Source organism: Rhipicephalus sanguineus, chromosome 8 (genome assembly GCF_013339695.2).
Source record: "Rhipicephalus sanguineus isolate Rsan-2018 chromosome 8, BIME_Rsan_1.4, whole genome shotgun sequence".
NCBI classification, from domain to species: Eukaryota; Metazoa; Arthropoda; class Arachnida; order Ixodida; family Ixodidae; genus Rhipicephalus; species Rhipicephalus sanguineus.
In genome coordinates this window covers 59359104-59376583 of record NC_051183.1, presented here as the reverse complement: position 1 = coordinate 59376583, position 17480 = coordinate 59359104, and the positions used below count along the sequence as shown (strand labels likewise).

Sequence of the window (17480 nt, the reverse complement as noted above, 5' to 3'; positions counted from 1 at the left end):
CAACAGCAAGATGGGATGAAAAAAGCAACGAAATTCTGTAGCCTTATGTGCCAAAACCACGATACAACGATGAAGCACACCATAGTGGAAAACAATGCATTAATTCTGACCACCTGGGGTTCTTTAACACGTACTTAAATATAAGTACACAGGTGTTATTGCATTTTGCCCCCATCAGAGTGAGGCTGCTGTGGTCGGGAATCGAACCCATGACCTCGAGCTTAGCACCGCAACGCATTAGCCGCTGGCCTGAACTCCCACGGAAGGTGACTTTTATGGTTATGCACGGAGAAACACTACCTTTCCGTGGCACGACCACCATCCACACAAGCCATATAATGATAATCACTTTTGCAGTGCGATACTAACTGTGTTTACACTTACATGAGCAGTTTTAATTTATGTGTTTTGATGGCAGATTGAAAATAATTTTTTTCAAAAGTTATAGTGATAACGTGACAAAAATTACATTTTAGTGAGGTTTTTCACGCTCGTTCGACTAATGGACTCTTCGATAAAAAGCCGTTAAAAAGTTGAACGTATTTCTGTGCGAAGGACTGTACTGCAAAAAAAATTTAACAGTAGACCTGAGTGGGCCATTGTAAATTTTCCTATTTTTAGCATATTAGCCATGACATTGATGAGGTAAAGTAGAATGTCTGTGACTTCCCATTGCATGCACTCGCCTGAGTGCCCTAAAGCTGTTTCATCATGCAAGCGGTGTGGTTCGGGAAATAAGTTAGATTCAGTGAGCGGCAGATGCAGATTTTTTTTTGGACTGGTTTTGACATTCACATGTAACTGTCACTTCAATTTCCTTCACTTTGTTTCCAATTTACTGACATCTTCTTATTAACGCATTTGCAGGTGTAGTCGCCTGAGCCGTCGGCTTCGGGATGTGTGTGCCCACGACCCCCATTGGCGCGGTCTGTGCTGGAAGTACTGGCTGGAGACAGAGTAAGGATGGTGTGGTTATTAAGACGATACAGCTGAAGGTTGACACACTGATGATGTCGTGCAGTAGTGACAGGTGTTGGCTAGCGGACAGCCAGGAAGGCATGCACAGAGCTTGTTGTGAGCGCCAAATTCATGAAGCAAAAGGTGTGAAGAAAATTGTGTGCTACTTTCCTCAAGAATAGAATACCTGTTTCGCCCAGTGAGCCATTCTTCCACAGAAGCAAATTATTCATTGAATTACCTTGTGCTTGCAAGACAAATTACAACTTCTCAGTAACTGCGGCAATCTTTGCACCACAATCAGCTATTTATATCTATGCGTAATCGTAACTCCTATAGTCATCCATTGTCCTCCTATCATTTTGAATACACGCTAATTTCTGAAATATTTGAATGATTTCAAGCTGGATTTGCTAGTAAGGGCAAGGTGTAGTCTGCTCTGCAGGCCGAACAGTCATGTGATCAGTGTACACAGGCAGTCCTGGGCAACATCGCATTTGCACAGCTAACGCACGCTCATGGAATACGCGTGTGCTTCCACTCTTAGCTCCAACGCTTTTATGCGTCATCAAAGCGTATGGCTCATTGTGTGAATCCATATGGGGTAGCAAAATCCAACTATTGCAGATGTTTTCGTTGAGGACAAGTTAGTAAAGTAAAGACGCATGTTTGTGGGGATCTTTAATGCCATCCACTGCTACATGGCAAACTCCTAACGCTTAACTGTATGTACGGGGTAGCTAGTTGAGCAAGCAATGCCAATCCTGCCCATGTTGAAAGACCACGCTGATTGGCTAAACAAATGAATGCTAGACAGGCAGATGAAAGCTCTGCCTCACATTTGCACTCCAGCCTGCGAGCAGGGAAAGCTTCGACTTAAAAGAGGTCTGCAAGCTGTGATGACTAGAGACCGGATTTTAGGCAAATTCCTATTTTGTTCCTTGCGCTCCTGTTGCACCAAATCGATATATGAGCATGAATTAGAGGTTAGGAAGGGCTTTTGTAGCGTTTTCATAGTGCCTATAAATGCCTATATTTGGCGTTTGTGCTTAATTGCTTACAAATGCCTATAAATGCCTTTTTCCAAAATGGGCACTTATATGAACACTATTTAGCCTCAAGTTTTGCTCCCAGGTGCAGTTTTGAGACCGCTATTCATGTTAACGCGCAAAAAAATTACTGTCCGGAACTATGGGGCTCAACCTAGTCATCTAGTTCAACCAACTCCCGGAAACAACCACTAGCAGCAGTGAAGCGGGACACTCCGGTGGGCATTCGCCGCCGCGCTGACATGGCACGAGCGGTTGGCGAATGCGAGACCACGGAGAGCCGTCAGTGGCAAGAGGAGAGTGAAGATCAAAAAAATGAAAGAAGAATATGATGTGCAGGCGGCTTTTGTTTTCTTTGTAATTTACTTTTTAAGGTGTTCATTGCAGTAGCATAGCCAGAAATTTTTTGCGGAAAGGGGTAGGGGGGGGGTTCAACCACATTTACGTAGGTTTGTATGTGCATTTGTATGTGTTCGTGTATATGTACACATGCAAAACTGAAAAGTTTCAAGGGACCCCCCCCCCCTGCTTAGCTACACCAGTGCTTCACGGCCAGGGGAGAAATTGGCTCAACGCGATTCGACCATAGCAGGAATTCCTCCCTTCTGGCCTTTTAGCGATAGGGCTATCTGCAGCGGCTCTGCCCTTCTCATGGTGAATTGCATTGGCGGATTCGGAGTTGCCAACGAACTCTGTGCCGGAGCACTCCACTCCGGCAGAGAGCAACCGAAGGAAATCTGCCACTGGAACACAAGTGCCCTTGTCAGAGTAAATGGTAGGGGGCGCTAGCACACACCTGCTCCGCAAGTAGCCAGCATTCTTCGCATTTCACGCTGTTTTCGCCTTCACGGGCGCGAGCGGAGAGAACGGGTGCGGTCAGACAGTGCATTGCACTGCGTACATGGTATGCCACGCTCTGCGCACGCGCGGGGAGCTTGCGACTTCCAGTCGAATTCGCCACTTTTTGCAGAGTAGAGAGAGCTGCTCCGTGGAGTGAATCTGGCAGCGGAGCTGCTCTGGATCTGCCCATGAAACACACAGGGAGCACTCTCAATCTGCCAATGGAACAGCTCCGAATGGAGCAGAAAAACTGCTATCAGAAGTGCTCCGAATCTGCCAATGGCATCAGTCATGCCGAAAAGACACCCAGGAGTGTGTTGATCCTACAGTGGACTCTTGGCTCACCGTGCAGAACACAGGAGAGACCGTGTTCTGCGAACTGTGCGGGACAAAGCACAGTTGCGCGGCTATGTTCAACTGTTGGCGTTTTTGTGCTATCTTAGGCAATAATAGTTTTGTTTTCCTATTGTAGATAGAGGTCGCACACGCCTTCGTTTGAAATTGTTGACATTTATGTGAATATTTATTGTGCCTATATTTACGATATTGGAGGCCTAAAATGTTGTTTTTCCTGCCTATTTTTGGCACCTAAAACAAGTTTTTTTAATGCCTGAAAATTCGGCCTCTAGTGATGACGCTCGCGTTGCATGGTGCGCTTTCCACCACATAATTTGCCTCTGTCCTTATGAATAAACATGGCAGTTTATTATGATGGGCCTGATCAGGGTTTAGATGCCACAGTATACACAACAAGCCACAACACTCTTAGCCATTCCGTGTTTCATTTCAAAAACCAGCTTGACGGTAGCTATACATGGGACATGAACAGCAAAAACAAAACCCCAACATGAGGACGACGAACAACACGATAGGACACGTGCGTGAAAATAAGCGCATATGTTGGTTTCGCACTGTTTATGACCTGTATGGATTGCCCACTACTCTGTCTTGGTAGCATGCTACACTTTGCCATAGCACATGTCCTGCTTATCACGTGTCAAAGTCGTCGTTGATCATACAGTGTGGTGGTGAGATCGTAACAGTAGAGTAGAACAGTGTGGCAGGAGCTGAGAGGTAAAGTTCAGCAGCCACTGAATTGCCAGCACACGAGTTTTCGATTGCCATGTGGGCTAGGTACAATTCCATCACAATCCAGAGCCAAGCCAAATTGCCTTGTAATGGCCAATGAATAGCGTACTTCTCTGTTCGACAAAGGGAGTTGTGAAAAGGATCTGTGTGTGATGTTTTTTTGCCACAGTCATCCATCACTCTTCTGACACTTTCACGCCATTGGTGCCATCGCAGGTTACCAGAGGGCGCCACGTGGCGGTCACACTTCCAGGAGCTCTACCGTGACCTGAGGCGGTACGTTCACTGCTACGCGGCGATGAAGTCTGCCTGGCAGAAGATCAAGACTTTTATGCAGAAGCACTGCCCAGTCATCGCACAGTCCATCAAGGGTAACGGTGTGCGCCTGACCACTTTATCCGCTGGATGAGTAGAGTGTCCCACTTTGTTATTCTAACAACCTCAAAGATGATTTTGCGCTTACTGGTTCCTTCAGTTGTCATCCGTGTTCCGCAGCAAGATTGCTTTTGTTGTTTCGTTTGATTCGCTATTCAAAAATGCCTGGCATCTCGATATGATTGGCAGTGTTTGAACTGTGGATTGAACAGTGCATTGAAGTTGTAGCCAGGATACTAAAGAGCAGTGATCCTCAAACTGTTTAGCCTTCGGGAACTCCCAACAACTTTCCCAGAATGCTTCAGAACCCCTGTCCATGTCCCCACCAATCTAAAGCATACGAAGAACAAAGAAAAAAGTGAGTGTGCCTCTCTGGTTCTGCTTAATATTAGCATTACCACCGACATGAGACCCCTCTCGACAGAATGCACCAGTTACCGTGACCGGGTTTGTAAGAAGTGGCTTACAGGGAGTTTTGCAACGTAGTGTCGTTGAAGAACTCTTCCCAGTTGCCCATCACAGAATCTTCAAACAGCTATTTGCCATTTATACCCAGTCGGAACAACGGAGGAGCAGTTGGACGCTGCCGAGCGCAAACTGGGCGTACGCTTTCCGGATGACCTCCGATGCTGCTACCGGATCCACAACGGGCAACGGCTAGCCTCACCAGGGTAGGCCACAGTGTCTTTTCATCAAAAGTCAACCGGCTAGAATTCGTTGAAATTACTGTGCAGACTCATTTACCTGTGTAGGGGCTGTGCTCCCAACTTCGCAGCCTAAACTTCTCTTTTAAAAAAAACTAAAATCAAGAAAGAAAATTTTGAAATGGAAATTTCAGTCAGCATGCTCCAAGTATTGATGTATACTCCAACCAACGAACTCCAGGTAGAATCGAGAGCTTCGCATTGAGATCAGCACACAAAACTAAATAAACCTGGAAGCTTTCACGACTTTAACTTGAATATTAAAGGAAATAATTCAGAGGCCCACATATCCCCTTAATAGGGATCTCTAATGGCATGAGTGGCACAGAGGATGACTTAATTGTTGGACACGCTCACAAATCGAGCTCAAGAAGCAGTGTTATTAAAGGGGAACTCCGGGGTTTTTTTGATATTCACCGATTTGAATTAAACTTTAAGCATATGTTCTCTTCGGTACCCTGATGATATGTGCCAAATTATACAACCGTAAGTCATTCAGTTTTTTAGAAAACTAATTTTAAAATTGGCAGCCAATTCCAGAATCACGCTTGTTAACGCGGGCCACCCTGTGTGTGTGACGTAACGTGCCTACTCTTTTCGAACCCCGCCTCGCCCAACAGACGGTTGTAGCGCGCGCTTTCTTCTACGAGGCGGCGACGACGCGAGTAAAGTTGTTCGGTTTTGTTAGCTGCTAGCGTCTTAGTTGTCGTTGACATCGGGTTTTACAGTAAGCACGTACAATACTGAGCAACGAGGAGATCGATGCGGGGCAGGTCAGCGGCTTCACGCGCCGGCAGGTCGAAATCAAAAGGCAATGCTTCTGCGCTCATGTAGTAGCTGCAATCATCGCTGAACTCTTCACTGATAAGTTGAAACGGGCTGGCACAGCTTGATTCCGCGTCGATAACATCGCCAGCTTGCTTTTCGCGCGATAGAGGAAGGACGTGTGCTATGTTTACACCTTTGCCAGCCTTGGCGGCGTGTAGCGCCCTTCGGGACGTCATCGCATAACCAGCACGGATCCTCAGCTCCCTGTTTCGGTTTCGACTCCTCGTTTATTGCTTATTTAAAATTATTGATGAGTCTTTCAGCAGAATGAACTACCCTTGCTGTTACAGGACTGTTTATACTATTTGAAAACGGCATTATCTCAATATGGTCGAGAATGCACCGGAGTTCCCCTTTAAAGATGAGCAATCAATCGCGCGGTGTCCATGAATTAAAGAAGTCTGTATGAAAAGGATAGTGTTCACTTTTGCAACACTGCATATTGTGGTGTATTTCACACTCATGGTCAAAGACCTTAGACAGAATGGCCCAGTCCTCTGCAAGAGCCATGCCTCATCTGAATTACATAAAAGAAGTGCGGCCTTTGCACTAGTCTATATAGGAACCGAGTGTGCTTCATTATGACAATGTCGAATTAGCGCAAATAAAGACGGGCGCAAAAAAGACATTCGACATTGTTATAATGCAAGACTAGCAATTAGCCTGACAGTCTCCTACTCAAGTACTTCATTACGGAGTCCTTCACTGGGCACTTCGCAGCTTCAGAAGTGTTAAACCCTGAAACTCCATAATTCTTTTTTTCTGTTTATGATGTTCGCAGTGCTGATATGTTTTTTTTGGGGGGGGGGGGGGTCAGTTTTGTATTGCTCGGTTGCTTGCTGAACGAGGTTCCCAATTGCAGTTTGATGGGCAGCATGAGCATTCCGACGCACTACCGGTCGGAATCCCTGCTGGACCTGGAAACAGCCATCGCCGGCTTTCAGGTGAGAGACAAGACTGATGTAACGACAAGTGGAGCGTCCATTCTGGTGACAATGCACAGTCGGTAGTCAGTTCTCACGGCGGTCTAAATGTGAAGAAGTCATGGCACTGCAAATAAAAACAAGACACCACGAAGAGAATACCAGACACCACTGGCAGCTAGGATTAGAACTGTTTGGCGTCCTGTTCTATTTCTGGTGTCTTGTTACATTTGTTTTGCTGTGGCTTCTTCGGGTTTTAAAGCCTCTAGCCTAAGAACAAGTTATTTTTGAGTCCATACATAACAAAGTGCATAAACTGCATGTTGTTCTAGCATGTTTATCTGTTGCCTTCATTGGTTGCTTCATTCCCCTTCTTTTGTTCATTTTATTACGGCGCATTACTGTCACAAAATTCTATGGGTGTGTTTAATTGCCTCACTTTGTCCACGCCTGTCTCATGCACTGCGATGTGAGCTTTAATGGCTGTGCCACGATGAATACAGCTGTATTTAGGCACTAGCACTTTGTTCTCACTGTCGTACCATGATAGGATGACTCAGCATGTTTAGCTACAACATCAATGGTGCAAAAACATCAGCAGTTTGGTTACTTAATAGGATGAAGGCTAACTACACGAAGAAGAATGTTGTGTTTGTACTGTGACAGTTTCGCTTTCCGTTCGAGACCTAAAGACAGGTACAAAGGAAATTCTCCAATTTTGCTTGGCAGTGAAATTAATTTAACTAAACGACAGTTACAAGAGCGGATACGCCTGGAAATGCAACTGTGGGTACCAATCGTTCCCACCTTGCTTGCATTTGATCGTATGCTGACAGTGCCTTCCGCACTTTGGGAAATAAATTGATATCTCTCTCTTCTTGGAACGCAGAGCCGAGACGGCCTACAGGGCTGCATGCCACTCACCTTCTGCCTACACTCGGGCCTGACCCAGTTCATCGCGCTTCACGACACGGACGGCCACGCACCGGGGTGCGTCTTCTACCCTTCGCAAGACCTCACCCAGGGCGTCAGGGGACATCCGCTCGACGCCTTCATCACCGGTGAGCGCGGTGTTTTGTTTCGACGCTGACCGCATTGCAGTTAAGCTTGGTTCGTGCATGTGTTTCCGGTTAAAATGGCCGAGTACGTTTGTCAACTGTACATTTTTTCTTCTTTTAAGGTTGCTTTGTGTCAGTAAATTTTTGTATTTATTACGGTAGATGGCAGTACACAGTAGATGGCAGCGAAGGAAGTGAAAAACGTTAGCAACTGGGATTTTTTTTAATAGTTTGGCCACTGTTGGTCAATACCACTTTCTTAGCCATCCCTCCCAGACTTCACTGACCATAGCCGCAGCTTCCGTCTTGCCAAATCACACGCCGCTGAGCATATGTGCATATGAGATCGCTTTTGCATGAGAGCGCAACACCAGCACCGCACTACACATGCACTAGCTTAGGCAATGGATGCAGGAATGAAATTGAAAAATCTGTATATTGAACCACTCCCCTGTCTTTCGCATTGTTTGTATCCTCTCCATTCTTATATCGATAAATACCGAACACCTTCAGCCTCACGATGTCATCATGTCGACAGCTCACGGTGTGCATTCACCGAAGCTGCGGCTTAGGTTGTGATTGGTTTAGGACCTAAACATTGCATACAATTAAATTAAATTTGTGTCCAGTACACTGCGTAAGCATTGCAACAAAGCCCATTGAATATGTGGCAGTAAAGAATGTATTGTGTTTAGTTACATATTCCAATGTGTGCATTGCATCTGCTAAGCTTTACATGCTCAGCTCTCTCCACTTCAGAACAATGTAATGGGATCATCTTGATTGATCAAAGGTGTTCATGACATTGAGTTGCTGTGGCAATTTTCTGCTGCTAAGCACAAGGTTGTGAGCTCAATTTGTGTCCACAACGTGCGCATCCTATTGGAAAAGTTGAATGCGAAAGTACTTGTTTGCTTAGCTTGAGTTGCATGTTAAATAACAGGTGGAACGTAATGTTTTGACTTGGCCATGGACAAAATGTTAGTTAAGCCTATGCTTCATAGAATGTGTTCTTATCCACCGCTTCTCAGTTTTTGCGGAGGCCTAATTCTCAGGTTGCCGTTTTGCAGCCCGATCCTTCCAGGAGTGGTTCACTGGTTATGCCGACATGCTGGAAAACGAAGAGTTTGTAGTGCTCGACAATCAACCCTACAGGTATCATTGTGTTTGTTTGTTTGTTTTGTTTCGTTTTCAGCATTTCACTCGTTAATGTGCTTCTGGCCCGTTATGGTCATAGCTATCAACGATGCCAAAATTTTTCAGAATGTACGAATTTCGGCTCATCTTGCAGTTTTCCGTGTGTTATGTCAAGTTTTATGAGAAATAGATCCCATCCACAAAGAAACGTGACAAAGCACATTTGTAATTATTTGCCGAGCAGTACTACAGAAAAGATCATGTGCCAACAGCGGGCCTATACCATACGAGGGAATACTACGGTACGCTGTGCGCTTTGCGTCATCACGCATCACGCCACTGGCACTGCCCTTGTTGGGGGGCCGTGATGTATTTCGAAATGGCCAATAGGGGACGACTAACACGGAATAGTATTCCGTATTCCATGGTACAGAACCACCTTTCCCCTTGATGCCCATTTTGTAGTCCTAATAACGATGACTGTAGTACTAGTATATTAATAGAAATCACAGCAATAACGGCTTCAGTTTGTACTATACTCCATTCCACACATCAGGTGCAACGCTGTGGAAGCTATGCACAAAGTTCGGTCAGCAAAATGCATTATACTCGTGTCAGACGGGTGTTTGGAAGACCTTCCAACTGATAGTCTATTGACTCAATGGTGAAGCATGAGCTGCTACATGGGACGTTTCGAAGGTCATCAAGTCAGTAGTCTATAGAGTCAACGGAGCACTCTACAACTCTATTGAAACTTTGATAGCCATTGAGCAATGGAAGTGGAAATAGCCCAAATGTGCCCTCTCGTTCGTAGTGTGCTTGTAGTCACGATTGGAAAAAGGTGTGAATTATTAAAGTATTCTTGCCACTTGAAATGCGGGAACTGCACATACTCTCGACAACAGCAGTGTGCTATTCTTCATCGCGCCATCTTGCCGTGTGTCACTCGCCACAGTTTCGCTACTCAACAACTTAAAGGGGTCATAAAGCACCCCTTGGGCTTGTTGAGAAAGCACATCCTGTGGAAAGCTGACACGGCTATGAACTGCTCTGCCAAATATTACAGTCGTGCGCACCGCGTAAAGGCCACAAGCGGAGCGCAAAGTTGCCGTTTCCCCAGGCACCCTCTTTTCAAACAGAGGCCGGTTCTCACTCTCGTTGGTGGGGCCGTCTGCACGTTGACGTCGCGGATCTGCCAGTTTACGTCGCAAGAGACATAGCATGCTTATTGGCCGATAGCCGACGTAAATCGAGAGCGGCGTTCGGATCAGATGCACTTCTTGCCACGGGGTGCCGCCACTTGCTGGCACCGCACTCCTCAGCACATAGTAGCTGCACTCGCGCACGCGAATCACAGCAGGAGAGCGATCGCGTTTCATGACGCGCACTGACGTAACTTCTTTCCCCTGTGCCATCCCTCCCTATGTAGCTTCCAGTGTGCTCGTCGGCACGAGAAAAGAGAGAAAGCACTGAGAGCGTGCGCCAAACCCCCGTAACTCCGCTGATTCTTCACGGATTCGAGAAATTTTTGCGGCAGTCGATTCGGGAGGCAGTAAACTCCGATACTGAGGTCATTAGATCATTACTTGGAAAAGTGGTTCATGACCCCTTTAAAAGCTAAATATGCATTCATAACTACGAATAAACAGTTTATTTGAACGTCTAAACAAAAGCAACTGACATATTTGTGATTTTAAGTGAATCTATATTGTTTAACTTTAGGTGACATGGATACAAAAATAAAGGTCCGCAGCGCCACAAAATTTTTGCGAGAAACGCCTGAAGCACTCAGCAACCGTTCAAAGCTGTGGTGTAGCAGTGTGACAACTCCATCAAGTCGATAGAGTTGTGGCGTTTCGATGGCCATCGATTGGATGTCCTTTCAAATGTGCCCGTGTGACGCAGGTATACGTCTGCGCACTTGGATTTCGTCGTTGTAAACATGGCTTCTGCGATTGCCTCCCACTGCACGCTACCAGAACTAATCGTAGAGGCCATGCTATGATGCTAAGTGACCCAGAACAACCAATTGACAACCTTATAAATAACAGGGTTCGTTTATTTCTAAGGCACGAAGCATCTTCATTTATTACTCAGCCTAAAAAATGAAGAAGAAAAGTGGCATTTCGGGTGGTAAAAGTATTGAACTATTTCTTGGTGCAGATGCATCTACTGCAAGAAGTCTTGCTGGCTCTAGTGTTGCACCTGATGTATGAAACGAAGTACACTAAAGCCTCGATATAACGAACACGGATATAACAAATTATCGGTTATAACGAAGTAAATGAATAATAGTCTTGTCGTATATATAGTGTTATGAATATACATTTATAACGAATTTTCGGATGTAACGAACTTATTCTCGTGTCAGATGCGACTTTGTTATATTGAACTTCGAGTGTATAGAAACAGTATTGGATGATTACACATGCCCCCTATTAGTGTTCGCATATTTGTACATCTGTTGTCGCCAGGTTCTACCACGTGCCGGGCTGCGAGCTGACGACGGACAACATCACCGTCTCCGTGGCAACATGTTTCATGCCCGAGTTGAGCAGCGTCAATCCGCCGCACTTCTTCCACACGTACCGCATCACGTGAGTGCAGCCGCCACACTCCAAAAGTTCAGCACATGTATTTTGTGGCATTCGCAGACAACACACTACATCGCAGGGACTTCCCAAAAAAGTGCAAACGTCCCACATCCCAACAGGGTGGTTTTTAGGATGTCCTTTAGACATGTGCATAGGGATCATTCCTAAAACATCCCTTGTAGGATCTGATTGGGATTTCAGATCAGCAGTGAAATAACGGATATCGTGTTGAAAATTGCCCCATCCTAAGTTATCGGAAATTGCAATTGGCTTTAATCTCTTATATTTTTGTTATCGTGTGTCGCACCTAGTGGCCTGATAACATTGATAATTTCAAGCTAGTTGAATAGGGCTCAGTGACTCGTCATCACAGCTGTGCATTGTTCGAACGCACAAAACACTCGACAGATTGAGTTCATTTTTGTTTTTTTTCTCTCGTCCAGGATGTCTATGTCGGAAGACGCGTCCGACCGGGAGAGCTGTCAGCTGGAGACCCGCCACTGGATCATCACCGATGAGAACGGGCTGGAGGAACGCGTGGATGGCCGTGGTGTTGTGGGTGAGTGGCAGCTGCATGACTTCTTATTTTCTGCATGCTTAAGATGTCTAATCATTCTACTGCAGCAGCCCTTATAATAACATTAATTGCAAAAATTCTAATAGAAATTTGTTTTAGGTAGTCTTTGCAATTTTATATCAGTTGCATAAGTTCTGTATTGGACTAATAGAAGTTTGTATTAGTCTTGTAGTTCTCTACTAGTTGTATAAGTCTTGTATTTGACTAATGCGAATTTCTATTGGTTGCACCTACTCATGTACGAGACCAGTAGGTCCTGCATATTAGATTTACTAGCCTTATAGCGGTTGTGTTGCTCGTCTTTTAGTACCTCCATTAGGCTAGCCTTTGGTCATATTGTTCATGTGCAGATTTTTACTGGTTTGTTAGACAACATGTATGACTGAATTCTGCTGTTCTCGCTTGTGCTTATTTCTTGCAAGTCTGAAACGTGATGAAAAATGTGGCACTCTTTATGCATTATTCAATTGCCTAATCGATAAATGTTAGGCGATTCTGCTGTTACAAAACATGCTCATAAAATAAACCTGGTGTGTAAGTGCTCTTGCATCTGTACGAAAACTGCGCATTCATCGAATTTTGGCGTAACGGCCCCCTATGTTCAGATGAATCTCCAACTAATACAATAGCCTGCCAGGAAGTGTAGAATTTAACCAAGCTGTGCCATATTATCGGCTCAAGTTCCTCCTCTGTCTCACACTCCGAGACGAGAATAAGTTTCGCGTTGTCTCAGTCAGTCTTAGAAGCCATCGTTGTAACACGTCACGTGTCATGCAGGCGAATACCCTGTGATGAGCCCCGGCGCCTACTTCTCGTGGGTGAGCTGCACCAGCCTGAGCACCACCTTTGGCAATATGAAGGGCCATTTCGTCATGCGAAACCTGCACACTGGTGAGTGAGCAAGGGGGGAGAGGGGTCATGACGCCGCACGTTTCCATGCCTTACAGGGATACTAAGGAAAAAAACGATTTTTCTCATACAGTAAACGCTTGTTAATTCGGCAAATCGGATAATTCGGACGTGTTCTCTGGTCCCGGCCAGCATATGCATTGTTCAATGGCATCAAACTCTCATTAATTCGGTCATATTAGGCCTCAACCCGGTTCATTCAGACGACCCTCGGAACATGCCGAGTGCAAAGCGCCGCAAATGTGCGACGCAAAGGAACGAAAACTGCATTCGTGGACAGCCGAAAAGGTCGCCGGCTTTAAGCAAAGCGTGGTCACCATCCACAATCACATTGTTGGTTCATAGTAAGCGATGAGCTCAGGGCACGTTTCGGATTAAAACACAGGGGTCTTGAGCCACGTTCACATTGTGAAAAAATTCGCAAATGATGAAAATTGCTGTGTTTGCATGGCTCGTATGCAAAATAAGTACTGTATTTACGTATTCCTCAAGAAAATGAAAGTGCATTGAAGTAATATACATTCATTTATTGTTTTCTTGATACTTTCGATAATTCGACATTCGGTTAATTCGAGCAGTTTTTCCGGTCCCCTGAAATTCGAATTAACAAGCTTTTACTGTATTAGTAAAATTACTCTTTCGCAATTCCCAAATCACCACGCTTGCCGCTAGAAGACGCGAATGATTTTTCAAAAATTTCAAAATCACCACACTTGCCATGAGAAGACGCTTGGTAAGCGAGAAAATGCGCAAAAACAAAATGCAGGTGGTGACACTACCTTGATATTCCCGCACCAATCACCATGACGTCATAGATTTGGAAGGCGTCTACTAGGGCCTGCATAGTTCATAATCAGTAAAAATCAACTATATTGTCTTCTCAGGGGGCCGTAACCTGAACATACCAAGTTTCAAGAAATTTCGTTGAGTGAATGATGCAAAAATACAAAAAATGCACTTTGAAATTCGTGACATCTCGCGCGGAGATTTCGCCGCGAAACTTAAGAATGAAACTTTGACCTCGATTTTCTTCTCTATTACTGCAACACTAAAGAGAAACAATGAATCGGCCTAGATCGATAAATTGTGCTCTGAGAACTCTGTCATTTATTTATTTATTTATTTATTTATTTATTTATTTATTGTACCCTCAGGGCCCGAAGGCATTACAGAGGGGAGTGGGGATAGATAAAGAATACAATAAACAGCAAATCATAAAGGAACAAAAAAAGTAAAAATACAAAGTGGCTGGCGAAAACTCACAAGACAAGGGAAAATAGCAGCGGGAATAAGAGCGGGAGAACATTAATTTCGCCATCATAGGTTTATTAATAGACGAGAAAACCAAGTTCAAAGTGTCATTTTTAAATTTCGCACCGAAATCTCCCCGCGTGACGTCACGGATTTCAAAGTGTATTTATCATATTTTGGCGCCATTGGCTGAACAGAATTACCCCAAACTTGGTATGTTAAGGTGGCGGTTCCACTACCACCATCTTGCCAATAGTTCGAAAAACGACAACAGACGACGCCACTCATCCGCGTTTGCAGAAAGCGAGAAAATTGCGCGCGCAAGTATGGTCAGCGTCGCCTCGCGCGTGTTTTATATGTTATATGTCGCGCTAGGTGACGGAAATCGGCAGACAAAAAGCAAGGAGCACAAACGCGGACGGCGTCTTTCACCTACAATCGGAGCCAGCTGTGGGCGTCGTTTCAACGACATGACGATAAGTGCCCCAGTTTGTAAGGACAAACGCTCGCTTCCTATTGCAGCCCTTGAGAAAGGACAGCGCAGCGTCTAAATACAATCGCTTGAGAACAAAAGAAAAACAAAAACACGCACACACACGCACACTGGTGCGTACAACAGCGTGCACTCACACACGCACACACACACGCTCTCACCCACACGCACGCGCTACGCTCTCACTAACGCACTCACTCACATAGTATAATGTGCCTCAGTGAAATAGTATTGAACAAAACATCAATCAAACGCTTCGCAGCGTTTCAGTGGAATTGCACGGCCGCTACTAAAACAATCATTTTGGTTCATTTTAGCGACCGTGCCAGTGACTTTTATAGCATCGCGCGAGCGCATGTCTTTTGTGTGTGTGGGGGGGGGGGGGGGGGCGTGCTTTTGCTTATTACAATTGGAGGAGGAGAAAATGGACAGACAGATTTCAGCAAATTATAATTCGAGAGTTATCTGCGAAATTTCATCCTCTCAAACTGCAATAAACGGTTACCAAAATAAAGTACATCTTGATGATCAGTTGAACACATGACTACCACTAATTACCGGAGTTAGAACCTCCTAGAACACATGCTTCTGCCAGCGAGACGTCTGACAATGAATGCGTTTGCGTGAGGAAGAAGACAATGATTTTTCCATGTGAGGCATGATTTTTTTTCTCTTGGGAACAGTAATAAACCAAGATGGTTTGTGCGTTGGAGGGCAAGACACCCCGTTATTTTCGTCTCTTTGTTCTCATTTGTAACCTTTCGCGACGCTGTGCAGGCGCGTTCGTGGTCGTCTCGCACGAGCGTTTACAACGATGAAAGCCAGGTGCAAGACGCGCGTAGTCACACATACTGCTGACTGAACTTCTTGTATAGCTTCCACAGCGTTGCATATACAGTAGAACCCCGCTGTTACGTTCCTCACTGCTGCGTTTTCCCGGTTGTTACGTCGTTTTCCGCCGGTCCCGGCATAGCTCCCATAGGATACAATGTATTGGGAACCCCGCTGTTACGTCGTAACTGTCGGACCGTTCCCGTATGATACGTCGCGAAGTGCGCCCGGAGCCGACCGAGTGACTACCAAAGAGAGCGGCCATGGTGAATTTTCACGCAGCTTGGCCTCGTTTGACCGTAATATTAGCCGCATGAGAGGCGCAAGCAACAGAATCTTTCAATTGATGCAAACAAAAGCATGGCCTTCGAGATTCAAATTGCAAAGATGGCGTCTATGACGTAACTGCTCGCGAAAGCAAGGCCTTCGAGATTGGCATTTACTATTGACAAAAGCATAGCCTCTGAGATTTGCATTGCACAAACATGGCGTGTATGACGTAATTGCTTGCGAAAGCAAGGCCTTCGAGATTGGCATTCACTTCTGCCATCGCGTTGGCGTAGACTCATCATCATCGTTATTTGTCGGAGAACGGGTATGAACGGGAGGAGTTCGAGCTGGTTGGAGCTCGCATGGTCGTGCGTGCGGTTCGCGGTCGGACTCGCCGCGCCGATCGTGATTGCGTGTGCTTAGTTCTTTCATGCCTACAGCTGTTGGTGTTAAAAAAATCACATACGTTGATTACATTTCTGCGGATAAGGCCGTCCTAAGCTCCGCGTTTCTATCCATCGACTAGATCGCGGCTGAGCGCGCCAATTTTCGTGCTGCTCGTAAGAATTGAAATAAAATTCTGTACCACTAAATATTTTGCCGTTTTTCCTGTTTTTCGGCTCTTACGTTTCCCGTCTCTTACGTTTATTTCCTACGGTCCCTTCAAAAACGTATCAGCGGGGTTCTACTGTATATTGTATGAAACTGAGTATAGGTACATCGGCCAGCGTAGGCGTGCACACGAGGGGGCTGGGCGCCCCTCCCCCCTTGGGAGGGAGAGAATACAACATTTATTGGTAGAAATAAGTCACTATTGGGGGTGGGCCTCCTAGTCCGGAAGACCATTGGCTCTTGCCGCCACCCGGGCACGACGGTCGACCAGGGCTTGTTGCTGCACTGGGTCAGAGCTGGACAGGGTCGCCTTGGGGGCTTACATGACCGGTCATGTAGGCTTTTACAGAATCCAGTTTCTATTCATGCTTGTTCTATAAAAGCATGAATACACTTATTTGTTGTGGAAAGCTGTGGTTTTCCTTTATTTTGACTTACAGGCACCATCGGCAAGTTTTCCATTTAGGTTGCCGCAAAAGTTTTTCAACAAAATGTTCGTCAGTAGCATATGTATCGGCACTATTTTGTTCATGTGGCCACTCTCACGTGCGTCTAAGTCAGGTTATTCTTCGTTGACCAGACATTGCACTGTCCGCCTTGTACTTTGCTAAGAACTAGTTGTTATCCGATCATTAGTAGTAGTTCTGGCTACGCAGCAAGCCGCTTTACGACAAAGTAGCAGTGCGCAACAGCGTTATCACTAGGTAGAGTAGTCCTCCTCAGTCGAACTGTTTCCTGACACCGTAGCGCTCATTAGTGGCAAAGACAGTGATCGTCTTATCCGAAGTGAGTGCGTCTTTTCACAAAGCACAATATAACTTTTCCAGGGTCCCGTACATTGAAATATTCTGCCACGTTGACTAGAACGTTCTGCATCTTCAACAAAGTCTCGCTTCTGTCGCATCGTTGCAACTAGGATGTAATTACCTGATTGGGTACAACTTACCACTACTGGTCAGTGGAAGTTGTCGGCACAGTGCTCG

At 45.5% G+C, this 17480-nt stretch overlaps 1 protein-coding gene across 2 annotated transcripts in view; it reads left to right on the top strand.

The window, feature by feature from the left end:
* The window catches only part of LOC119401992 (F-box only protein 3), a 32263-nt gene that overhangs the window by 8030 nt on the left and 6753 nt on the right, over window positions 1-17480 (top strand). The window contains exons 2-10 of one of the 2 annotated variants that reach the window (XM_037669028.2): window positions 868-957; window positions 4152-4306; window positions 4867-4981; window positions 6705-6786; window positions 7655-7826; window positions 8894-8978; window positions 11435-11557; window positions 11998-12113; window positions 12909-13022. In XM_037669028.2, the coding sequence (XP_037524956.1) occupies window positions 868-957; window positions 4152-4306; window positions 4867-4981; window positions 6705-6786; window positions 7655-7826; window positions 8894-8978; window positions 11435-11557; window positions 11998-12113; window positions 12909-13022 (1052 nt within the window). Of the gene's footprint in view, window positions 1-867; window positions 958-4151; window positions 4313-4866; window positions 4982-6704; window positions 6787-7654; window positions 7827-8893; window positions 8979-11434; window positions 11558-11997; window positions 12114-12908; window positions 13023-17480 lie in introns of both variants that reach the window. The other variant, XM_037669027.2, reaches the window with a different exon arrangement.